At 36.7% G+C, this 25,891-nt stretch overlaps 4 protein-coding genes across 4 annotated transcripts; 3 read left to right on the top strand and 1 right to left on the bottom strand.

Moving 5' to 3' along the window:
• The first annotated feature begins 519 nt into the window (after window positions 1-519).
• LOC143589509 (pentatricopeptide repeat-containing protein At2g29760, chloroplastic-like) lies at window positions 520-2,818 on the top strand. The gene has a single exon (XM_077070250.1). The coding sequence runs from the start codon at window positions 521-523 to the stop codon at window positions 2,765-2,767; it is 2,247 nt and encodes a 748-aa protein (XP_076926365.1). The 5' UTR covers window position 520; the 3' UTR covers window positions 2,768-2,818.
• Window positions 2,819-2,826: 8 nt separating this feature from the next.
• LOC143589512 (E3 ubiquitin-protein ligase AIRP2-like) lies at window positions 2,827-5,217 on the bottom strand. The gene is made up of 5 exons (XM_077070252.1): window positions 5,096-5,217; window positions 4,823-4,973; window positions 4,418-4,484; window positions 4,099-4,333; window positions 2,827-3,019 (listed from the first exon to the last, which is right to left on the bottom strand). The coding sequence occupies exons 1-5, from the start codon at window positions 5,167-5,169 to the stop codon at window positions 2,827-2,829; spliced, it is 720 nt and encodes a 239-aa protein (XP_076926367.1). The 5' UTR covers window positions 5,170-5,217.
• Window positions 5,218-9,292: 4,075 nt separating this feature from the next.
• LOC143589511 (protein DAMAGED DNA-BINDING 2-like) lies at window positions 9,293-14,006 on the top strand. Its single transcript, XM_077070251.1, has 11 exons — window positions 9,293-9,871; window positions 10,363-10,453; window positions 11,113-11,240; window positions 11,329-11,451; window positions 11,528-11,616; window positions 11,690-11,810; window positions 11,887-11,978; window positions 12,055-12,184; window positions 12,260-12,508; window positions 12,599-12,795; window positions 13,492-14,006. Exons 1-11 carry the CDS (start codon window positions 9,635-9,637, stop codon window positions 13,715-13,717), a joined length of 1,683 nt encoding a protein of 560 aa, XP_076926366.1. The 5' UTR covers window positions 9,293-9,634; the 3' UTR covers window positions 13,718-14,006.
• A 2,794-nt stretch (window positions 14,007-16,800) lies between these two features.
• LOC143589517 (uncharacterized) lies at window positions 16,801-24,524 on the top strand. The gene is made up of 7 exons (XM_077070256.1): window positions 16,801-17,103; window positions 22,914-22,983; window positions 23,106-23,161; window positions 23,270-23,345; window positions 23,438-23,474; window positions 23,583-23,697; window positions 24,168-24,524. Exons 1-7 carry the CDS (start codon window positions 16,802-16,804, stop codon window positions 24,388-24,390), a joined length of 879 nt encoding a protein of 292 aa, XP_076926371.1. The 5' UTR covers window position 16,801; the 3' UTR covers window positions 24,391-24,524.
• Window positions 24,525-25,891: the final 1,367 nt, after the last annotated feature.

Below are 25,891 nucleotides of genomic sequence, written 5' to 3' on the forward strand. Positions count from 1 at the left end.
TCTCCATATGAGAGAGATTGAATCAAACTAAATTTCCCACCTTAAACACCGCTAATACATTTTGGATGCATTAGTTCTTAATGAACAAATAATAAAACAATTAAGCAAGCTCAGGTAGAAAAAATTCAAGATTGTTGACCTCTTAGACAGTTTCTACTCGATCAACCAAAAACAATCCCATGAGATTTTTATAGGCAAAACACGATATTGTTTGATATGAGAGCCGAACATTACATACACTCTTGTTGTGAACGTCATCAACGTTGTCACCAGATGCCACCAACATCCTCACCACTGCAACCTATACTCGTCATCATTAGTCACTCTCTCACTCCAATATAACACTTTTTTTTTTCTAAAACGACTCTTTTTAACCGAACCCATTACGGGAGAACTCGTTTTAATTAACCCCCAAACCCGTTCACGTAAGTATTGAAAATTTTAAACCATACACGAGTTTGTGCCGCGGGTATCAAATCAACAAGAACCACCCTGGTTATCGCAGGCTGCTAATGCAACCATGGCAGCCACGAGCATGCCGGCCACCACCTTGCCGCCGCACCACCACCTCTCTTTACCACCTCCTTCACCCACTTACGCACCAGTCAATGCCCACAGACACTTTGCAAACCACCCAACAATATTACTCATCAACCAATCCTCAAACCAGAACCAACTCAAACAAATCCACGCCCAAATGCTCCGCACCGGTCTTTTCCACGACCCCTTTTCAGCAAGCACCCTCATTTCCGCTTTTGCCCTTTCAAATTTACAAGATATTAATTATGCACACCAACTGTTCGACCAAATGCCCCAACCAAATGTTTACACTTGGAACGCATTAATTCGGGCGTACTCGTCTAGCGAAACGCCAATACAAAGCCTTGTTATCTTCACTCAGATGATTCACCGGGGTAACGAAGTGTCGCCTAACAAGTTTACTTACCCGTTTGTGATTAAAGCAGCGGCTGAGGTTTCGGATGTTAGAGTGGGACAGGTTGTTCATGGGATGGCGGTTAAGACGACGTTTGGTTCGGATGTTTTTGTGCTAAACTCGCTTATTCATTTTTACGCGTCGTGCGGATGTTTGGACTCAGCGTATAGTGTGTTTTTAAAAATGCCTGTGAGAGATGTTGTTTCGTGGAATTCGATGATCACGGGCTTTGCGCGAGGTGATTATGCGGATAAAGCGTTGAAGTTATTTAAACAAATGCAGTGTGAAGGATTGAGGCCTGATAATGTTACAATGATGAGTGTGTTAACTGCTTGTACAAAGAAGTTGGATTTAGGTATTGGGAGATTAGTTCATTCGGTTATCGAGAGGATTGGTATTACACGAAGCTTGAATTTAAACAATGCATTGCTTGATATGTATGTGAAATGTGGAACCGTAGATAATGCACAAAAACTTTTCGGTAAAATGCCTGAGAAAGATATTGTGTCATGGACAACAATGCTTGTCGGGTATGCAAAGTCGGGTCATTATGTAACTGCTCGAAAGCATTTTGAGAGTATGCCTAATCAGGATATAGCTGCTTGGAACGCATTAATTTCAGCTTATGAACAAAATGGTAACCCTAAAGAAGCTTTGAACATTTTTAATGAGTTACAGGTGAGTAACAAGGCAAAACCGGATGATATCACACTTGTTAGTACTCTATCTGCTTGTGCTCAAGTGGGTGCATTGGATATGGGTGGTTGGATCCATGTGTATATCAAGAAACATAATATTAAACTCAGGTGTCATCTTGTAACCGCATTGATTGACATGTATTCAAAATGTGGTGATCTGAATAAGTCTCTCGAGGTGTTTAAGTGTTGTGATGATAATAATAAAGACGTTTTTGTTTGGAGTGCGATGATTGCGGGTCTTGCAATGCACGGTCACGGACGGGACGCGATTAAACTTTTCAAGAAAATGCAAGAATCAAACGTTAAGCCTAACGGTGTCACATACACGAATTTGCTATGCGCGTGTAGCCACACGGGCTTATTGGAAGAGGGTCGGGATCTTTTTACAAAAATGAAGCCAATTTACGGGATTACCCCTGGTGTCAAACACTATGCGTGCATGGTGGATATGCTCGGTCGAGCGGGTTTTTTGGAAGAAGCTTTAGAGTTAATAAACACAATGCCGATGCCCCCTTTAGCTTCAGTTTATGGAGCTTTGTTAGGCGCGTGCAGACTTTATGGAAACATAGAAGTTGCTGAACACGCAAGTGCCCGATTGCTGGAACTGGAGCCGTGGAATCATGGTGCATATGTTTTGTTATCGAACGTATATGCTAAATCGGGAAAATGGGATAAAGTTGCTAGTTTAAGAAAACAAATGAAAGATGTTGGATTAAAGAAAGAACCGGGGTGTAGTTCGATTGAAGTCAACGGTTGTGTTCATGAATTTGTTGTGGGAGATAACGCGCACTCGCAATCTAAAACAATATATGGAAAGTTGAATGAGGTTTTTGAGAAGTTAAAGTCAAATGGATATGAACCAAATCGGTCTTATGTGCTACAATGTGTAGAAGAAGAAGACATGCAAGAACAAGCATTGCATCTTCATAGTGAGAAGTTAGCCATTGCTTTCGGGCTCATAAGTTTGACCAAAAGTCAACCAATTCGGGTTATGAAGAATCTTCGTGTTTGTGGGGACTGTCATAATGTTGCAAAGTTAATTTCAAAGGTTTATGATCGAGAGATTTTGTTGAGAGATCGATATAGATTTCACCGGTTTAAAGCAGGCGAGTGTTCATGTAAAGATTACTGGTAACATATTGAACCAATAACATCGAGATATATAGAAACATTAGAACTTGCAAATATGTACACTTATACTACTAATGTTTTGGTTTTTGAAACAAGTGCTAATTTTTCTATGTACATGAACAATCTCTTTGTGTTTTCTTTAAAGATTATGGCTAGATCAATTGTGTCACTTGCTTCAATATAAATCCAGAGATCTGTTAACTTCACTCCTTTCAAGCTTTCCCTACAAAAAGGGCATGATCGCGATCTCTCGTGCCTGGTCAACAAAAAAATGTCAAAACTTTTAGCTTTATAACATTTGGGGATTCTTGAATTCAAATTATAAGCCAAGTTTTTATAGGGTTTCTTGAACTGGCCAATATTTAGCTTTATAACACTTGACTGACATGATCAAGATTTGACCAACTTTACCCTAATTTGCGAGGCTGGTCGGTTAACGGGCCAAACGGGTAATTGAAAAAAACTCATACATTTTAAGCTTTATAACACTTGGGCATTCATGAATCCAAACCGATCAAGATTTAGCTTTACAACACGACTGAAATTCTCAAGATTTGACCAACATTCCCATAACTCGTTAGGCCGGTAACAGGTCAAACGAGTAAATGAAAAAAGTCAAACTCTTAGCTTTATAACACTTAAGGATTCTTGAATTTAAAGTAAAAGCCAACCTTTTCCAGGTTTTCTTGAACTGGTAAAGATTTAGCTTTATAACACTTGACCGGCATGATCAAGATTTGACCAACTTTACCCTAATTTGTTAGTCTGGTCGTTTAACGGTTCAAATGGGTAAATGAAAAAACTCAACTTTTAGCTTTATAACACCTAGGGATTCTTGAATTCAGATTAAAAGCCAAGTTTTTACATGTTTTCTTGAACTGGTCGAGATTAATCTTTATAACACTTGACTGAAATGATCAAGATTTGACCAATGGGTCAAACATGTAAACAAAAAAAGTTCAAACTTTTAGCTTTATTACACTTAAGAATTCTTGAATTCAAATTAGGCAAGCCTTTCCAGGTTTTCTTGAACTGGTCAAGGTTTAGCTTTATAACACTTGACTCAAATGATCAAGATTTGACCAACTTTACCTAAATTGTAAGGCTGGTTGGAGAACGGGTCAAACGGGTAAAAATAAAAGTCAAACTTTAGCTTTACAACACTTAGGATTCTTGAATTCAAACTAACAACTGAAGGTTTTCCAAGTTTTCTTGACCAACATTACACTCAACTCTTCTAGCTAGTGAGGAACGAATCAAATTGGTCAAACAGGTCAAATTGATCAAACGAGTCAAAATTGAAATATTTGAATGTCAGAAAGAAATGTATTTTACCAATCGCGGTAGCACTTTAAGCATAACGAATGGTTGCAATTGGGCAACACCACCTTACTATTAATCTCCATACAAATCCCGCATTCGACCTCTCTTTCCACATCAGCAACGGAGAGTTTTTCCCTATCATAACCGTCCTTTCGCGAGTAGCTCGTCAACAACATCTCCTTCTGTTTCCTCTCCTCCATATCATTAATCTCACTTTGAAGTTGCATTATTGTTGGAAACACAAAACCTGTCATATACAAATTTCTTGACAAAATTAAATATAAACTTCATATATTAATATACCACTATTTTTTTTTTTCAAAATCCTTACCATAAAACTGCCTCATACTTGCTTTTCTTTCACGAACATGCATACTTGTTTTCCCATCAGCATATACCTGCTTTAACAAATATTAAATAATTGACCTAAAAGCTTAATTTATGTGTTTATTTTGAGTTGATATGAGTGATTGTTTCCCATATAACGGGTGATAATTGGTTATGGTCTTGAACAAGCATTAACAGTGCCGAAAACCAGAAACAAAGCTTAAATGTACAATAATTTAAAAAAAAAACATTTTTTAAAAACAACCCGTTTTGACACAAAACCCATTTTTAACCCAAAACACTTTTTTTAATCGACTTGTTTGAACCTAACCCATTCTGACCCGAACCCACCCGACCCAACCTGTTTGCCGGTCCGAGTTTATTACAAGAAAGAACATTAAAGTTATACCTTATAAATAAAAACTCGAATCAAACCAAGCGCTCCGGCAACTCGACAATCCAACCATGGAAAAAGTTTTGAAAACAAATCTGCACCATGACCAAAATGCAATCTGAACTGAACATATGATCCATCATCATCCTTGATCAAATTTAATGCCCTGAATAACACCACAAAAATAATCACTATTTTTTTAGAACGACAACTATTTTATAAAGAACTGTCTACTAACAAACTAAACAGAATGGTACATCAATACAAACCGACCCATAAAAAACTTACAGAGTATTGGCGTGTTGAATATCAGCTTCAAGTGATTTAAGAGATTCTTTATAATATTCCTTCCTCATTATCATAATTAATAATATCGTCTTAAGAAAACACAGAGCTAAAAACCCATCAAACACCCGCAATTTAGCAGTCGAATATGTGAAAAAGAAGACAACCCTTTTGACGGTATTCAAATGCGGATTTCGATAAACATTGAATATCACAAATTACTGATTTCGATAAATCCACTTTTTTCCTTTAAATATTATATACACACTCCAACTTTACACTATTAATTTCTAAAGGATTTTTTGGTTTATATTATGCGACTTGTGTGTTAAAACTTATTAAAGGTTAATCACATGGTGTGTATTTTGTATATAACTTGCGTAAAAAGTTAATTGTGTAACTTGTGTAAAAAGTTTCATTGGATTTTTGTTTTAGAATTTATGTTGTTTTATGATGTGCATTTTTTTTAATTAAATACAGTATTGTGTCGCTTAACGGAACGGTCAAATGATAATTTTAATATTTTAATCGATTAATGTGGTTGCCAGATGATTTTTGGTCTGGTGGTACCAATGTGTTGATTAATTTTTCATGAGACGAGTGTTTGAGTATCATGATTGTTATAGACAAGTATGGTTTAGGAGTAAAGTTATAGGGCATGTGAATTGCGAGCTGTTCTAGAAAAAAAAAATTAAGATAGTCTTGATTATTTTACTAAATTGTATGGTTTACTATTGTGTGAAGTTTTATAACATTCACCCTAAGTTTATATGTCGATCGATAAGAATTAAGCCAATTGTTTTTTATATTGATATAAGTGTTATCTTTATAAAAAGATGTTAGTTTAAAATTTTAACTATATGTGATCAACAAACTTCTCATTATAATTTGACCATAAATATTATTATTAGGTGGTAATTTAAGTTTACCAACGGATGAGATGGACCTGTTGATGGACCACATAACTGACCGTGGTGACCCACATCTCAATAATGTATGGCCCGGTAAGGATAGGAATATTTCTTTTGGGGAGTGACGATGAGATTTACTAAATTAAATGTGAGTATATAATTTTATATTTAGGTTGTTATCTTTTTTTGAGTTCGGAATAGATTGAACCTTGACCATGTAACTTGGGGGGAATGGAAAATTTCAATAGCTTTGGGGTGTGAATTGTTTGGGGCTGTGTTTATTTGTCGTGTTTTGTTCTGTTACGATGGTGGATGTATTTTGGTATGCTAGTTCGTGTCTAAATTATGAATGAATTTGTTGGATCTTTCTAAAAAAAAGTTTGTTGCTATACGTTATACATGTCATTATGTATCATTCATCCTCATTCACATCACCACTCAACCTATATTATATTCATCATTCTTCATTCCTTTCTTTTTTCTAATATATCTTTAATACTAAAAAAATAATTATAAAAAGCTTAAACCCATAGATATCCGCCATTTAGATGGTTGAGAATGGTTGGGATCATTCTCACCACACCATGCGTGAAATAAAATGAAGGGGTGTCGTGTTTCATTACACCATTATCACCATTCACATACCAATAGGACCATCCTCTTCCATCGTTTGAGTAAACCCCAAAGGCAAATAGCCTAAGGGTCTGAGAGGTACCCTTCAGTTTGTTTCCACTCTACAATCACCCCAAATAAATCTTCATATCAAATCTTCACACTATGTGAATATTTAAAAGCACGTTATTCATGTGAAACACAATGTGATTGGTTGAAACATATTCTTCTTATTGAAAATCCATGTGTTTCTACTCCTATAAATTTAACTAACTTTCAGGTAATTTGGTAAAACAAAACAAATAACAAAAAAACACGAGATGTCCTTTATTGATTGAATGATATAAATTGAGTTCTTTGGGTGCATCTCCATGTGCTTCTAGTACCTTAATAAATCAATACGCCCGTTTTAAATTTATGATTTGCATCACAATTAAATTACCACTGAGATTTATTTGAATTATCTTAAGCCTTTATCATTTAAATCATATTCTAAAAACTTAAAATCTCATTCAAACTAAAACCAAATCCGGGTTTAGACTATTCGAATCGAGCCCTTATTATTTGCTTTATTATAGTTTGGACTTCTTTGGGTTGTTCAACTTGATAAACACTTAGTTTTGTAGATGAAGACTTGAAGAGAGAATCCGTATAGATCATTCGACGCCCCATACTCAATCGAAAGGTTGTCATTTTTGCAACATAGTCGGGTCATAGAAAAAATTTCTACTCCCGATCTCGATACATTTGTAGATAATTTTAACAACGATTTTATTTCATTTTACTTTATTATTAATTTAATAAAGCACTAATATGAATGTCTAATTTTATACTATTCTTACTGTTTTTTCCTTATGCGTTTATATATAGCTCAATATCAAGCACCAACATAAAGTCAATATGTAAATGTACTATATAATTTTAGTCTTCTAGTTATGAAGAGCCGTAAAACCCCAAGTCGGATCGTTTCAAACACAAGAAGGTTCGATCTAGCCAATTGGTGTAGTGAGAAATAAATAAGACAAATCAAGCATTTCATAATAAGTAACCGGGACCACCTTATAACAAAGTAGATAGTGACATTGTAACAACCTCAGTTCGAATGGGTACCATAAAAAGGACCATTATCACCTAAAGTAGTCTAAATATAGATTTGTATCCATTAGCATTGTACAAAAATATAACAACAATTCATGAAACTTTTAATAATTGTTCCTTCACCAAGTACTTCCACCGAATTGTGAGATTGTATAAGTGTTTGCATGCAAAGATGTACAACAGAAACGGTTTAGAAATCAAAAACCGGTTAGCAACCCAACTGATGACCGTCGTTTGAGTCAATCAAAAACCTAATTATTCTAAATAGTTAGAGCAAGTAGGGTATCGTATCACAAGGAGTATGTGGTCAATGCAATTCGTGTACAGACTTAATATTATGAAGTGAATGGTTTTAGTGCTGATCACACAAGCAATTAAAGTGAGTTTATAGAACTAAGCAACGAACGAACAAGCAAGTTGTAAACAATTAACAAAGCAAATCACACCCGGGAATTCAAGTAAGCAACCAAACAGTATCTCATGCAACTTAACAGATTGATTATCAACGATTAACTGAAAACTGGTCAACCAGACAAAACCTTAGACGTCAACAATTACTTTACACACGGCACTGTTATCAAACAGTCCTTGCCAGTGTGACTCAGTTAAGGGTAATTGTACGTTTTATCGTATTCAATCTAACCAAACAGTTATATGACTAATTATCTAGCAACTAGTAACAGATCGTTCAGACCAACGTAAACCTAAACCGACCGAACACACAGAAATACTAAATATCAATAATCATATATCAATCATCAATAATAAAACATAAGTATTCTTAATCACATGAGAAAAACTGTAAATGGTTACAAACTATACATCCCGGGTGCGATTCTAGGAGATTAGCCGAGCCTAGACATCATCAAATCTTCGATACGGATGATAGGGATCATGCGGGAGGTCTTGACACGAGCTAGGATAATGGAAATCGCCTATAGGACTGCTGGAAATCGCCTTTGGTTCGTAAAAACGGAGTTAGGGTTTTTTGTTGATGAAAAATAAGTTATAAATAAAAAATCCCGTCTGCACTCCCGTCTACCGCGACGGGTCTTCAAAGGTCAATCGCGTACCGCGATTGACCAAAAAAGGTCAACGTTTAATTATAACCCATCGTGGTACACGATGGGTACTTCAGCAGGCCCATCGCGTACCGCGATGGGACCCTGTCACAACAATCTTCATTCCATTTCTCGTTTTGCGTGCTGGACATCCCGAGTCTTCATTCTGTGTCACAACAGGTCCATACTGAGTACTTTAACGCCTATAACCTGAAATCCAATTAAACACGTATGAAGTATCGATAGTTCTAGAATAAACAGTTAAAACTAAATAAAAAACAAACTAAAACATATACAAATTAACCGACCATCACCAACCCAATGCCACTTCTAAAACCAGTTTGGCCAAACCAATTCCAGCCCGACGAAACTGCCAATTTTTATAGCGGTTCACCCTCTCGATACCGAAACCAATTCATAACCCGACCGATCCCGTTTCTTCACGTAAACCGATATGACCCAAGTTGATCAAATAGATTTGGTTTTCAACCCGAAATGTTCCAGGCCCATAACCCGAACTTCTTTTCCTTTTACAACTCCTACAAGGTGTATTTGGGCCAACCTTATTTATTATGGACCCTACTTAGGCCCACAACCATTTATTAAAAGCCGCCGGAAACTCACGCCAGAAGAATGGCCGACAACACACCACGTCATCTCCCGCCAGTTTCCATCTCGTAAAATGTCCACAATACCCTTACTTAATAACACCCAAACCCTCCCATACAGGGACACTTTCGTAAAATCAGTTTTCATAGTCGGTTCACATACCTTACTCCCGCTTCAGTCTCAACTGCTTCAATTTCATTTTCCACACACACAACAATCATATACGTATAAACCCTGTATCTATCGGATTAATGTCGACTCGTGCAAGGCGAACGGCGTCGTTTCCGAAGGTAGTTATTGATAGAGACACTGACACTGAGGAAAGCTCAGACGAAGAAGAAGAAGAGTTAGAGGTGGAAAACGACGTCGTTGAGTCAGAAGAAGAAGAAGAAGAAGAAATTGACGATCAAAAGGTTAATAAAGATGACGGAGGTTCCGATAAGAAGCTGAAAACGCCGATTACTATTAGTCTTAAGAAAGTCTGTAAGGTAAGAAACCCTATGATTCTGATTAATTTAGGGTTTTAGGGTTTCTGTTTCTGTTTTAGTGTTAAATAGCAACCTCGGGTGATATCGGTTAGGTTTGTTACGTTAACGACAATAAACCTTGAAAATTAAGTCAGTAAACGCCCGGGATAGTATCGGGTCTCGTATAGCTAAAGATAAAAAAAACATATAAAAAACGCGGTGTAGTCAGTTGCTAAATACAAAAATGAATTTGTCAGTATCAGGTTACTGCACCGAAACTAAACAAAAAATGAATTTGCCAGCGCTAAATACAAGTTAACATATTAAAAAAAAGAAAAAGAAGAGCACTCACGTTATGGACTTGAGTTCGGTAGGTACCAACGGTATTGGCATTAAGTTATAAAAATAAATTAGTAAGCCCCCAAAAAAAAACATATATTTTTCTTTAAAAAACATATTTAGAAGAGAAAACTGGTTTGTGTTTTATGTAATGATTTGCCGTGTTTTATTAGGTTTGTAAGAGAACAGGTCATCAAGCTGGTTTTCAAGGAGCTACTTACATCGACTGCCCTATGAAGCCATGTTTCCTCTGCAAATTGCCTGGTATTTTGCTTAGTTGTTGATATGTCTATCGGTTAGTTGTTTGTAAATCGATGACTGTAATGAAAGTGAATCTAAAATCAACTGATCTTCTGTGAAAATCAAGATATATCTTACAGAAATTACACCTGTAAAAATGAATGCGCTAAACGTTATATGAGGTCCCTACATGCTGCCCAAAATCATTGAAAATAAGACTAAAAGATTTACGCATTTTGGCTAAAATAAGGTAAAGATTGAAAATTGCTCACATTGGGGAAAAATTCTTTAGTGGCGTAATTGAAACCCTAATTGATAGGATTTACGTCTGATAGCTGGGCCAAACCGTCTATAGCTGCCTGCTAGATGATCTGGCTCATTGAGCCGTACTATTCGCTGGTTATGGGTCTGTAACTCCGCTTCCTGCCCAAGTTATGTTGGTTTGAAGTTTGGGCCTTTCCTGCTGCCAACTTTTGAATCAGCTTCTGTTACGGATTCGATACTTGTTAGGACTTCAAGGGCCTTAGTTGTAAAATAGTCTTAGTTCGTGGTTTGGTTGTAAACTTTTTGTAAATGTCAACTAACTCACAGCTATTTGACTAAGTAACTAACTATATGTTTGTTACTGTTGAGCTAATGAGATTACCGAATAGTCTAAATTTTTGTTTATTTGGATGGTGAAGGTCATACAACAAATACTTGTCCTCACCGAGTGGCTATGGAGTTTGGGGTCATTCCAGCTTCTCGTAAACGTATGCATAGCCCTTTCGATTATGTATTCGAACGCCAAGTTCGCCATGGAGTTTCTTCCGTAAGTTTCAAGTTACTTCATCTTATAATTTCATCATTTAATCAGTAAATACCCGTAATTCATTGTTCTCGTTTGTTTTCTTTGATAGATAAAACCTGCATTTGTGATCCCAAATGAAGTGAATTGTGCAGTTATTAGATATCATAGCAGACGCGTTACATGCTTAGAATTCCATCCAACTAATAACAACCTTCTTCTATCAGGCGATAAGGTTAGCTACTGTACATTTGAAGTTAGTTTTAACTTCTTGTTTGACTTATATTTCGAAGTTTTGTTCTTTATTGCAGAAAGGACAACTAGGAGTTTGGGATTTCGGTAAGGTGTATGAGAAGACTGTATATGAGAACATACATAAGGCCCTACTAAACAACATGAAGTAAATTATTCTATACTACATGCATATGTGAATAATATTATAAGTATATAACATTTAAGATATGAACCTGCAGGTTTGGTCCAGTAAACGATGGAACGGTTTATACAGCATCTTCAGATGGAACCGTTAGTTGCACAGACTTGGAAACTGGTTTATCTACTACGTTGATGGACCTCAATCCAAATGGATGGCAGGTGCTCCTTTTGATTTATTTTATTTACCTTTTGGTGTGAATGTCCGTTAAAAGTTTACTTTAAAAAAAATATTCAGGGTCGTAACAGTTGGAAAATGTTGTATGGTATGGACTTGAATGCAGAGAAAGGTCTTGTGCTTGTTGCAGATAGTTTTGGATTCTTACACATGTATGTTGATTCACTCTTTTTGTAAACTAAAGTTAATACATAAAATACTGTTATGTACATTTGATTATACATATAGGGTGGATGCACGGGCCAATTCTAAAATAGGGGATCCGGTTTTAATTCATAAGAAAGGAACCAAAGTTGTTGGATTGCATTGCAACCCTCTTCAACCCGACCTTCTATTAAGTTGTGGAAATGATCACTTTGTAAGTATTATTATATCTCCGACTTTAGTTTTTTTGTTTTTTGTTTATAGTGTGATGTATCATTATGAATGTTAGGCTCGGATTTGGGATATGAGGCGTTTAGAAGCTGAGTCTTGTCTTCACGAGCTTCCTCATAAACGAGTTGTTAATTCGGCTTATTTTTCTCCTTTAAGTGGAAGTAAAATAGTGACCACATCAATTGATAACCGGATTCGTGTGTGGGATTCTATTTTTGGTAACTTGGATACCCCAAGCCGAGAAATTGTGCACAGTCATGATTTTAATAGGCATTTGACTCCGTTTCGGGCTGAGTGGGACCCGAAGGTGCTGCTTCATTATTTTTATTCTATCTTTGTGTGGTATTCTATGAGTGGGACCTGTTTTGGCTCATAATGAAATTGATCTTTTATGCAGGATCCGTCAGAGTCTCTTGTGGTTATTGGGCGTTATATAAGTGAAAACTACAATGGAGCTGCTTTGCATCCCATTGACTTTATTGACATCAGCACGGGTCAATTAGTATCTGAGGTCATGGACCCGAACATAACCACAATTAGTCCGGTAAACAAGTTGCATCCACGCGATGATGTTTTAGCAACCGGTAGTTCAAGGTTTGACTTTGACTTCTCTTGACCATCTCTTTCTACTTTTCTCATCATGTTTTTCTCCATATAATTATTACAGATAGGCCTGTAAATCAACTGAACGTTGAGTGAACAATTCGTGAATTGTTCGCTTGGAAGTTTGTTTATGCTTGTTTATTTAGTTTGAACACATGTATTGTTCGTTTATTCAAGTGTGATTGAATGCCCGTTTATTTATATTTATTCACGTCAAGTTTTGTTCGTGAGCCTATGTTTATTTAAGTGTGTTTGTTTACAATTTTTAATATATACTTTATATTTTTTTGCCTAATTACAACTTAAGTCTTTTTTAGACTTACAAATTGTTTTTCACATTACTTTAACAGGTTTGCTTATATTGTTAATATACTCTTTATATTGTTTTTCACATTACTTTTTAGACCCAACACATTCTTTTAAATTTTTTTGTTCCATTACAACTTAGCTTAGTTATGTTTGTTTATCTATGTTCAGTTCGTGAACCATTTGTATATATTGTCAATGAACGAACACGAACAAGATGTTTGATTATTCGTGTTTGATCGTTTGTTTGGTTAAAGTTAATTGGACGAACACGATTATGCTTCGCTCCTGTTGTTTCGTTTACAACCCTAAATACATGGGTGTTTTGATAATTAATTGTGGTTAAACTGACTATACAAAACTCGGTTGATCTTGTTTTAGGTCCTTATTTATTTGGAGGCCAATGGAAAAGTCAGAGACGGTGCAAGAAACAGAAAAAAGTAAAATCGTGGTTTGCGATAGAAAAAATAGCAAGAAGTTTGGAGATGAAAGTGATGATGATGATTCTGGTGATGGTTTTTCAAGCAAAAAAGGTAAAAATTTGAAGCACAAAAAGCCGAATCTGGTAATATCGCCTTCTAAGAGCAGCAAGAAGAAGAAACCGTGAAAAGCTGTACTAGGTGTAGTGTCTTGTTTGGGGCTGCAAAGTGACAATGTCTTTTGGTCTTGTAAGATTCTTAGAAACTATAAGAAAGGGGGGAGGGGTAGTATTGTCCTGTGTTTGCTGTGTATTTTGTGCTATGTTACAGCAAGCCAGCAGGCCCTCTGCTTATAACCAAAGTTTTTCAAATCACAAATATACCCGCACTAACGGGATTTTGAGCTGAAATTACCTTTGCTTGCTCTATAAAACATGTAGAATTAGCTTATGTGTTGTATCTTCGTTGGTGTTGTCATGTTTCTGTCTTCGAATTTATATCATGTCGATGTATTGAGCGGGCATCATCCTCATACGATACTGAATACAAAGAAAGTGTGGACTAACGGGTAAGATATGAGAATTCGTCAAATTGAATTATTGAAGAAAAGAGAGACAAAAGAAGTCCTATATGAAAACACATGTTGCATTGATGTGAAATATTCAAGATGTTGAAAGAATCTATATGTAGAAAAAAGATCACTCATTTTCTAAGAACTTGTTTGTGGTGTTATTTTCATATGTTGTAATTTTAAACTTTTTTTGTTGAATGGTTAACACTCATAGAATGCCTAGATAATCCGTGTGGGGTGACCCAATGATAAAAGGTCACCGCCAGCTGGCCTAACACAGCCATACGGATGCTTTAAGCACCTCCAAGTTATCTCCAGTTCTGGAGAAAAACCATCCGTCCGAAGGCCCATTGGTGGTAAAACCCGGACACCCTCACTATTAAACAATGATAATATTAATAACCGATAAATAGTTGAGCAATGATTAACTAATCGATATGATTACATGAGAAGTTTTTTTTTAACAGCAAATGTTTCATATAATTCTACTAGTTTAAGGCCCGTGTATTACACGGGTAATTATTGAAAATTTTAAACTTTGATCATTAAGTGAAATACAGTTAACAAATTGATCATATATTGTTAATACAATTACAATTAAATTAAAATTACAGAAATTACATAACTAATATTACACAAATATGTTACAAATATGTAAAAACTTCCTTTTACACTACATTTGTATTGTATTAGCAAGTATACATTGTTTATCAAAAATCAAAATTTTTAGTCAATGTGTGCTTGTAACTCTAAATAAAGTAACATATAGGTCTGCTTATAACTCTTAATATAGCTATATATAGTTGTGCGTGTGACAAAAAAAGGTTCTCCAAATACATACCAACTCTAGATAAATGATAATATATATCCATAATACTAATAAAAAAATATTCATACACATAAAATATCATAACTTTTAACTAATTAATATGATGTCATTTGAGAACATCTTCTCATGTTTATAAAAAAAAAGCATAATTATTCCAAAACCCATATACCTGAACTTTGATGATATAACTATCCTTAAAATCTTTATAATTTGAAATTGAATGATCATGATAAATTTGTTGTCATTAATATTTTGTGTATGACACATCTTTAATTGACTTTATATTTTACAATTAAAAATTGTATAATCAAGCAACATAAATACCGAAAGTTTAAATATAACAAAATGATTTGTTTATTTCATATGAATGTAATTGCCAGGAAAATAAAAATTACATACTAACATTAAAACCATGTTCAAATAATAGTGATTATTCTGAGTTGAAAGAATATTTGAAGATTTAAAGTTGCATAAAATGAATTTAGTGATTCTTATTTATAATTGTTGAAAGTAGGGCTACCACTTTTACCGGTAACATGAAATCCAACACAAGAAAACCCGAACCTGAAGCCAAACTAACCTGACCCGAGAAACTCGAACCCAAGAAAATACTAACCTGAATCTAAGTAATTCGGGATGGTTCTTGGGTCCGAATTCTAGGTTTCGGGTCAACCCGAACACTTTTAGTTTTAAAATCATATGTCTTTTAGGTATTAAAGGTTAATCCTTAGACGCTGACGTTATCAATATTTAGTCCAAGTCGATTGTTCTCATTTCACATATTATGAATCAAATGTTTATTGTTTATTATTTTGAATATAAACCATAATAAACACTTTAATACATTTCAAAATTCACTAATCGTCTCTTGTCAATCCATATGAAGAATACTTAGTTATATGTAGCAATAAATTTAGTTGGAATAAACCTATAATTTTAATGTCATATATTGAAATGACTTAAAAGATAAAGACCATATATGAATATTGGTTTAAAAAAGGTGAGAATGGCTATGGTATTGACAAGTGGCAAAAGTGATAGGCTTTTATTAGAATAGATAGATTTTACACCAATAATACTAAACTACGCATTTGTCCAGGTTTGAACCTGAAACCTCTCATTTAAGAGGCAGCCCCACATTGAAAACGATAGCCTTGATTAGGTCATGTCATGTACATTGGTCCACAAATTTTTTTGGTCTTCAGTGCGTAATGAAAACCCGGCCGAACGTCAGTCAATTTTATTTATGTTTTAGTTTCGATAATGTAACAAACGTAACTCAAAATTAACCAACTTTTTTTAGTTCCGCTACGGTAACGAACGTGACGAAACATGTTGAATGCGCGTAGATTGACCGCCCAAACGCCCGGGACCGACAATGCTCTGCTTTACCAAAACCCGAGTATTACCGACCGACGCCCCAGAATTGGTTCACCTCAATATCATATATTTTTTTTGTTTTAGATCCGCTACCGTAACAGAAATCGACCAAATTCACTTCAAGTCACCGCCTCAAATCGGGAACAACAATGCTTGAGTTGTATCATCTCATGGGTTTCCCCGACCAAATAAACAACCTTTTAAAACTTACTTTTTGTCTTATATTAATCTTACGAATCGTTGGGTTTCAACTTCTAGGTTTTACCAACGTTTACATAACACGAGTGTAACAAATACTAACTAAATTCACGTCAAATCACTTCGTAACCCTTTTTTCGAATACTACCATTCTAGAATTCAAACTAAGATAAGATAAGTTGTATGCTAGTCATAAGCACTTTTCAAAGTACCCGATAACCCGTTAAATTAACCAACTAATTTAACTAGACAATATAATTTAACATTCTCAAACTGATCCTTCAATCATCGATTATGGATCTCACTGCAACCGATATCGTGGTTGATGAATTCAACAAGACAAAGAAAGATTGGGACGAAGCGTATCTTCAAACCCTAACCCACATCCAATCAATCGAACAACACGGTAAATCAAAACCCACCGATGCAGGTAACAAAGAATCGTTGCCCAGATTGAACGGGCTTGCTCAAGACGGACTCGCTATGTTGTCCGCATTACAGTTTAATCTTGATCTATTGATACCACAATTACCCACCGAGGATCACATTCAAAACGCTCAATTCACGCTTCAATCGTGGAATAAGCAACTTCAGAGGTTTGTACCTATTATTATTATTATAAGTGAAATTGAAGTTGTGTTGTTGATTATTGCATTGTTTGTGAGTGAATTGTTATGGGATTTGAGGGAATTGGTCGGTTTGTGTATGGGTTGGTTCAGTTTTGGGCTAAACCCGAATCATATAAACAGAAATGTCGGTGTTTTGGTTTCATCTTTTTCGTTTTTTCCATCTGGGCTTGAAAATTTTGGATTTTTAAGCTAAAAAGGTAAAAAATTGATGCACAAAAAGGCTGTGTTATGTTACCGCCTGCCCGCTAATAAATTATAATCATCGTTTTAAAAGTGTAATAATATTCGTCCTGACCGTATTTTGAGCTGAAGTTACCTGCTTACCCTTTGGAAAACATGTAGCATTAGATAAAAGTTTTGAAATGAGTTAGTTACTAGAATAGTTTTACATATTTAGTTATCTGTTATCTAACAGTTTGCAGTTTTTTAATGTTAAGTGGGATATGTTGTTGAATACATTGTTTTATTGTAGTTAATAGTTTATCAATCTTGATATAAAGTGATTTGATTTTCAGTTCTATAGTTAAGGACTTAAGGAAACCCAAATTGTTACCTCTTGACATGTGGCTACATGCTAGAGATCGGTTTAAAACTACGCTTTTGGTCTATTAGTCTATGTGGTTTGGCATGTTGAACTTTTTCACTCTAAAAATGATTTTTTTAACCTGTCATTTCGTTTAGATTCTCTTACGCTTTCAATCCCTGTTGAAAATTAATAAAACAAAAAATAGGTCGAAAAAGTAGTTGGCAAAAAATAACGAGTTTGTTTTTTTTCGGTTTTGGATTGGTTTTTCTGTTCGGTTAATTTCCAACCTGTAATATGCTGTCTAAGAGTTAATCAGAGGGAATATAATTGTTATTGTGAATAATAATAAGGAGATTACAAGATATATAGACTTGAATAATACAAACTAGACCCTATACAATTAGACATTATTTAAATATGGAATAATATCTTGTCTAACATCCCCCCGCAAGCTAAGGCCGGGAAGCGACTCTTAGCTTGGATCAAAGAAAGAGAAAACGCTTAGTAGACAGAGGCTTTGTAAAGATGTCGGCAATCTGATCATCTGTAGTGCTGAATTGTACTAAGAGTTAACCTCTAGCGACTCTTTCACGAACTGAATGGAAATCAACTTCAATATGCTTTGTGCGGGCATGAAATACCAGTTGAGCGAACTGGGACCCGTAATTCTTGTAAAACGGATTGTATCCAAGTGAGTTCAGAAACTGCATCAGCTAGAGCTTTATACTCCGATTCTGTAGATGACCGAGATACGGTTTACTGTTTACGTGCACACCACGAGACAAGATTACACGCTAAATAGATAGCAAATCCCCCCGTGGAACGACAGTCATCTGGACACCCAGCCCAGTCAGCATCTGAGAAAGTGGACAGATTATTGAAGGTTGAATCTGCATAGGCATGGAGAACTTGAGTAGTCTGTTGCTGAACAAGCAAGCCGTGGGAGAGAGTACCCTTTAAGTACCGCAAAATACGCTTTACCGCGGACCAATGATTCTCCGTCGGAGACTGCATAAACTGGCAGACCTTGTTGACTGCAAAGGCGATGTCCGGACGGGAAAGGGTGGCATATTGTAAAGCCCCGACATCTTGTCGATAGCGTGCCGGATTGGCAAATGGTGGACTGTCCTCTAAAGCAAGATTTGCTGATGTAGAAATTGGAGAGGAGAAGGGCTTGGAGTCCAATAGGCCTGCTTTTTGTAGAAGCTCCAAAATATACTTTTGTTGAGATAAAATGATGTCAGCCCCTTTGGAAACAATCTCAATACCCAAAAAATAAGAAAGTTTGCCCATATCCTGAAAAGGGTAAGTGCGACTGAGGTAGCTAAGAACCGCATCAACAGCCTTTGGATCATTACCTGTAATTATGATATCGTCAACATATACCAACATATAAAGTACTGTGGCCCCGAAGGTGTAAATAAACAAAGACTGATCGGTTTTGGAGCCTCGAAACCCAAGCTGATGTAAGGTGGAAGACAGCTGATGAAACCAAGCACGTGGGGCTTGTTTTAGCCCATACAAAGGCTTGTGCAGTTAGCAGACATGATCCGGTTTGTGAGGATCCACAAAGCCTTGCGGCTGCTGGAGATAAACAGTCTCTTTTAAGGCTCCATGCAGGAAAGCATTTTGAACGTCTAACTGACGAATGGCCCACTTTTGCGTGATCGCCAAAGAAAGCACAATACGAATAGTGGTTGCCTTGACCACAGGACTGAATGTTTCCTTGTAGTCAATACCCGGTTGTTACCGAAACCCTTTGGCCACTAACCGAGCCTTATAACGTTGAATCGTCCCCTTTGGGTCCCGCTTAATCTTGTAAACCCATTTGCAATCGACGATATTAGAACCCGGAACACGAGGAACTAGTGACCATGTGCCATTTTTCAAAAGTGCCGAGTATTCATCTGCCATAGCTTTACGCCACTGAGGAAAAGTGTTGGCAATAGTAAAGGAGGCTGGTTCGGTGTTAGGGTCGATGGTAGAAGAGGTAAAGGATGATATGTTGTAGGGTGTGGTAGTTTTTGGGTTGGGCCGAAGATTAGAAGGTCGAGGACGAGTAGCTGTTTGGGAACTGGTTTGGGCTTGGTTTAGGGCTGTCTGGTTACTGTTTTGGGGCTGTTCGGTGGCTATATGAGTGTTGTTTTGGGGCTGTTTGGTGGCTGTTTGGGAGGGTCGTTTGTGGCGGCGATGGTAGGTATGGATTAGGGGAGACATTGGAGGTGGAGGAGGAGGTGGGACATGTATTCCCGCTGCTGGGGAGGCTGGGACAGCAGCTGGTGAAGGCTGGTCTGGTGGGTTACCAGCAGCCATAGAGGTGGTATTTTGTTGTACGGAAGGTGGGATAAAGTCATCGGTGTCAGGTGGATTGGGATATATAGAGACATAGGGGTCGGGAGAAGGTGAAGGGGAGTGAAGATTGTTAAGTTGAGAAGATTTGAATGGAAAATAGAGTTCATTGAAGCGAACATGTCGGGCAATGTATGTCCGCTCGGTTTCGGGGTCAAAGCACCGATAACCATGATGATGGGAGCTATATCCGAGAAAGACGCATGGAGTGGAACGGAAGTCAATTTTGTGTCTGTTGTAAGGATGTAGGTGGGGAAAACATTGTGAACCAAAGACTTTTAAAAAGGAGTAATCGGGTGGATGATGGAAAATATGTTGAAAAGGAGAGAGAGAAGAATTGGAGCGTGAAGGCATGCGGTTAATAAGGTAGACATCGGTTTCAAAGGCAAAATGCTAGAAACGATGTGGCACATGAGATTGAGCAAGTAAAGTGAGACCTGTTTCAACCATGTGTCGGTGTCGACGTTCCACAACACCATTTTGTTCGCTGGTGTGTGGACAGGAAAGGCGATGAAGAATGCCTAATGATTGAAAGAAGGTGGATAGAGACCGAAATTCTCCACCCCCATCAGTTTGGACCTGTTTAAGTTTGGTGTGAAATTGTCGTTCAACCATAACCAGAAACTGTTTAAAAATATTATAGACATCAGATTTATGTTTGAATGGAAAAATCCACATGAATTTGGAAAAGTGATCTACACACAAAAGAAAATAATTGTGACCGTCACTAGATGGAATCGGGGCGGGTCCCGGACGTCACAAATAAGCAAATCTAAAATATGTGTACCTTTAAAAGTAGAAGATAACAAATGTAATTTTGATGATTTTCCAATAGAACAAGGTTCACAAAAAGAAACAGAACAATTATTGTTATTCAAAGGTAAATGATAAAAAGACAACATTGACTTCAAAAGCTGAGGATGAGGATGCCCCAATCTTTGATGCCAAATGTTGGAGGAAGCACGATGAGCAGAAAAGGCAGTTTTAGAAATAGCTTGCTGTCTTGGAAGCCTAAGCGAGTAGAGCCCATCATTACTTAGACCAGTGAGGAGGGTAGTGTGTGTAGACTTGTCCTTCACAGAAAAGAAAGAATCGTAAAATTCAAAATAAACATAATTATCACGACAATTTTTGAACAGAGAGGAGGTTTTGTTTAATTTCAGGAACATATAGGATATTGGTAAGGTTAAAGGTACGGTTTGGGGAATTAAATGTGGATGAGCCAATATGTAAAATTGGTAGACCCTTACCATTGCCAACATGGAGGTTGTCACCGCCATGATATGCATTAGAGTGCTCGAAGCTAGAGAGATCTGGGGCAACATGATGACTAGAGCCCGTGTCCGGGAGCCAAGAAGAAGAAGCATATGACCTGGTATCTGCAAAATTAGCCGATGGCTGCTGTCTTGGGCGAATAGTGGCTGGGTCCCGATTAGGACAGTGAGTGGGGAGATGCCCTATGCCACACCTATGACAGGATCCATAAACTACGTTCTGATTTGATGCCCAACTGAATTGACTGCGATTTCCACCGCTAGGGCCACCCGAGCGATTGTAACTACCGCGTCCACGACTGTTACCCTGCCGATTGTTGGAGCGATTGTTGCCGGATCGGTTAGTGTAGAAGGCTTGGGGCTGAGATGGCAACTGAAGTTGCTCACCAAGTTGGGCTGCTAGTTGTTGGACCGCCTGAACAGCCGCATCTGATGGCAGTGTAGGGCTGCCTCCGGTGGGTTTAGCCGAAGTAGGAGCCATGGTTGAGAATGCTTGAGTAGGTGGAACAATTGGGGCAGAACGTTTGAGCATATAGTCGTGATCAGCAAACACGGCATGAAGTTCGTTGTAAGCAAATTGACGAGTAAGGGCCGTGGTCTTAACGCCATGGTATTCGTCACGTAGGCCAGAAATAACCATCATAACAAGGTCTTTTTCTTTCAAGGGTTCGCCAATATTAGCAAGGGCAGAGGCATATTCTTGTGCACGTTGGAGGTATGCTGTAGGGGTTTCATCAGCCTTCATCTCAATCCTTAAAAGTTGTGTTTTTAAGGTATATTCTCGGGAGGAAGTGTGAGGTGCAAAGGCCCGCTCTAGGGCAAGCCAAAGGTCACGGGCAGTAAGAGTGCCTCTGGCATGATGTAAAGCGCCCTCAGAGATAGTGGAGATAAGGAGCATCTGAACATGTGCATCGTTGGAAAGCCAGATTGGGTACTATGAATTGGGTTGGGATTTGGGTGGTGGTGCAGGTGCATTATCTTTGGGAGGGTCTGCAGGAACAGTTATGGTGGTTGGAGGGCAGGGTATGGTTCCGTCAATATAACCAAAGAGATTATTGGTGACTAAGAACGGGTGAATAACCAACAACCAGGAACTGTAGTTATCGGAGTTGAGGGTAAATCCAAACTTGTGGGAGTTGTGGACTGCTTTTTCTTTTTGATCAAAAGCAGTGAGGGTGGCCATAGGTAATTGGTTTTAGAAAAAGAAAGAAAGAGGAAGATTGGAGGGTGGTACAGCGGAGGAAGACATCAGCAAAGCTGCTGTTCTGTGATCAGGAAAGAAAAAAATAATAATAATAAAGGTAGGGCCGGTAGGTTTGTGCTGCAGAAATTAGGGTTAGGAATAACTGGCTGTGATACCAAGTTAATCAGAGGGAATATAATTGTTATTGTGAATAATAATAAGGAGATTACAAGATATATATAGACTTGAATAATACAAACTAGACCCTATACAATTAGACATTATTTAAATATGGAATAATATCTTGTCTAACACTAAGTTGTATGATTTCTATAGTAGGAGTCAAAATCTTTGATTGCTGGATTTTTATTAGAAATTAATTGAATTTTATTTACAAGATTGATAAAAAAGATTAACATGGTTCTTATTTCCCCCTTTGTTTTAGTCTGCGGACAAGTTTGAGAAATGCTAATTTGCAAGCAAAGGCTAATATGAGAAAAGCTGCCCAAGAAGAGGTAATAATAAACTTGAATTACTTTTTTTTATCCTTTGATAAGCATTTGAGGGTACTAGATGAAATGTGTAGTGTGTACATATTATTTCATTATGTGAAATGATAAGTTTTTATTAATAACAGAGGGATCTTCTGTTAGGAGGTGGAGAAGAGTCCACAGCCAGAAGGCGCAATCTACAGTATGCATATTTCACCATTAATCATAACATAATATATATTATTAACTATTGAGCATAAATATATATCATTACTTAAAATGGGCTAAAGTTAGTGTAATTTACCATCAGGACAAAAGCGGGAATGACATCAGCAGCTGAGAGCATTACTGAGAGCCTTCGTCGTACGAGGCAATTGATGGTTCAGGTAATTAATCTAACATTTATTTTCCGTATAACTTATTATTATGATTATTTACAAACAAAATTAATAAAAAAATATAAAAATGATGTCTACAGGAGGTTGAACGGAGCGGAAGCACGCTCATGGCTTTTGGTTAGTCTTGTCTTCATATTTGATTCTCACTTCCAGTTACAATAATCGGTTCCAAAACATGAAATCAAACAAATTTAAAGGATTTGATAAAAAATATGTTTTTTACAGAGGAATCAACTGGAGTGTTAAAGAAAGCGGAAAGCGAATACAAGGGTCACGTGTCATTACTAACGCGAACGCGTAACTTGCTTTCAACAATGAAACGCCAAGATGTTCTTGACAGGTCAGACAAATCCTAATCTACTACTGTACAAGTGGTATACCCATATTGCAAGGTTATTTTAGTCATTTCACACGCACTTAACTTGAAAAACTAACTCACATCTGTGTTATGCTTTCAAACTATTGGGGACCATAGATGTAATTTCTATAAGTTAAGGACCACAATTGCATTAACGGTATATCACAGGGATCATAGAAGTAATTCTTAAAGTTAAGGACCATACTTGCAATATGGGTATGCCACAGGGACCGTAGATGTAATTTCTCAAAGCTTAGGACCATATTTGCATTATGGGTATACCAGCGGGATCATCTGAGTAATTAACTTATTATTTACATTTTACATTTTTGTCCAAAATTTTGAAACTTTTTTAATAACTTAATGTCTTAATTCTTAATATGATTACTATTTACTATTATTAGTAATAACAGTAGTGGTTTAATCTGTATTGTTGACTTTTATTTGGGCAGGATAATAATTAGTGTGGGATTCTTGTTGTTCTCGTTAGCAGTTCTCTATGTTGTTTCAAAGAGAATAGGAATACTCAAGTTGCAGAGAAAGGTTGTTGGTGCAATTAAAGCCGGTATGGCTGGAGATCGTATAAACAACGTTGTTCAGGTCAATGAACCTGCTGTTGTACCAAATGTTGACTTTGACTTGAACTTAGAACAACCAATGCATGATGAACTGTGAACCTTTCAACCATACATGCACATAAAGTTTAGGCTTTTAGCATGTGTATTATTGTGTAAACGATACGACTGTTTTTACCTTCAGTTTGGTAGAGTTCAAAATTTTCAGTTTGTTCGTGTTTGTGAAAGTTTGTTTTAGATCGACTTTTAAAGTCAAACCTGTTATTATTATAACCAGATGCAATTGATAGATATGTAAACAGTGTTATTTAATCATAGAGGTTGTGGTATCCATGTTTACATTAGGGATTGGAACATCTTGGTAATTTTGATGATAAGATTGAAATTTAAAATTATTGGTTTGACCTGTCTAAAGTGATTATGGAAAAGGTACAGCATTTGACTTTCATGGGGTCTATAATATCTAAAGATGGGTCATGTGGGGGACACCACAAACACCCTTTTAAAGGGGGTGTACAGTGTTATACGCCACATATTAAGGGGTGTTTGTCTTATATGGTGTATCTGATAGGCCGCGTATAGTGCTATACACGGCTTATAGGGCAGGGCCGGCCCTATTGTAATGTCGGGTGAAGCTAGAGCTTGAGGCCTCCGAAAAATAAGGGCCCCGTGTAAGTGTTTAATATTTATTTTTTTTTTACAAAATCATATTTATATCATATAAGTAGAATAGAAGCAAATGTGCAAATTGGCCTGGTGGCTATCTGACTTAGTTTGAGGCCTCCGTCTTTTTGATGTTTCCAACCAAGGTTCAATTCTCTTATCAATTACTTTGTATTTATTTTAGTTATTTTCTCCTAGTATAGTACACTACAAGAAATTAGGGTCTTTACCCACACATAGTATGTGTTGGTAAAAACATGTTATGTGTTTCTAGTTTTTACCTACACAAAAATTAAGTGTTATGATGTGTTGCCTCAGACTTGTTGATATAGATCATTAGCAACACATCATTTTTGTGTAGCTATATATCACGTTATACCTACACATATATGTGTGGCTAAAGCTAATGGTTACGTGTAGTTATAACTATAATGATTTAAATGAGTGTGGCGCTGACGTGGCACACATGGCAACTGACATGGCATGTTCCTACAAAGTGATGCTAACACATGTTATAAATATATGTGGATAAAAGTATTATCATGTGTTGGTAAATGTAGTTGATGTGTAGGTATTAATTTCAATATTTGTAGATAGAAATACTGATGTGTTGGTATAAATATGTGTATATGTAAACATTAACCAGTAGGTAGGGGTATAAACTAGCCGAACACAAGCTTCACAGTTCTCGATTAGGCTCATTTTAATGTGGTTGGGCTTGAGCTTGGCAACATAGTAAAATAAATAAATAAATAAAGAGACATGATATAGACGATTTACAAATATAAATATCCCACATAATGAAAATAAAAATTGAGAAAATCAATAATTAAACCGTACAAAATTGCAAGTTCAGAGTACTATGTAAAAAAAATCATATATCTTGTGTCCTATGATAATGAACAAGATGTCTTGTCTTCTCTCAAATTTACATATCT

The sequence above is a fragment of the Bidens hawaiensis genome, unplaced genomic scaffold (assembly GCF_021521415.1).
Source record: "Bidens hawaiensis isolate Kalapana, Puna unplaced genomic scaffold, B.hawaiensis_p1.1 tig00037598_1, whole genome shotgun sequence".
NCBI lineage: Eukaryota > Viridiplantae > Streptophyta > Magnoliopsida > Asterales > Asteraceae > Bidens > Bidens hawaiensis.

Excerpts from the sequence above, each read along its gene's own strand:
- LOC143589509 (XM_077070250.1), top strand. The coding sequence starts at position 521 with ATGGCAGCCACGAGCATGCCGGCCACCACCTTGCCGCCGCACCACCAC.
- LOC143589512 (XM_077070252.1), bottom strand. The coding sequence starts at position 5,169 with ATGATAATGAGGAAGGAATATTATAAAGAATCTCTTAAATCACTTGAA. Across the intron at positions 4,974-5,095 it reads ATTCAACACGCCAATACTCT|GGCATTAAATTTGATCAAGG; the intron begins GTAAGTTTTTTA and ends GGTGTTATTCAG. Across the intron at positions 3,020-4,098 it reads TTAAAGTGCTACCGCGATTG|GCACGAGAGATCGCGATCAT; the intron begins GTAAAATACATT and ends TTTGTTGACCAG.
- LOC143589511 (XM_077070251.1), top strand. The coding sequence starts at position 9,635 with ATGTCGACTCGTGCAAGGCGAACGGCGTCGTTTCCGAAGGTAGTTATT. Across the intron at positions 9,872-10,362 it reads GTCTTAAGAAAGTCTGTAAG|GTTTGTAAGAGAACAGGTCA; the intron begins GTAAGAAACCCT and ends GTGTTTTATTAG. Across the intron at positions 11,979-12,054 it reads AGTTTTGGATTCTTACACAT|GGTGGATGCACGGGCCAATT; the intron begins GTATGTTGATTC and ends TTATACATATAG.
- LOC143589517 (XM_077070256.1), top strand. The coding sequence starts at position 16,802 with ATGGATCTCACTGCAACCGATATCGTGGTTGATGAATTCAACAAGACA. Across the intron at positions 23,346-23,437 it reads CGAGGCAATTGATGGTTCAG|GAGGTTGAACGGAGCGGAAG; the intron begins GTAATTAATCTA and ends TGATGTCTACAG. Across the intron at positions 23,698-24,167 it reads CGCCAAGATGTTCTTGACAG|GATAATAATTAGTGTGGGAT; the intron begins GTCAGACAAATC and ends TTATTTGGGCAG.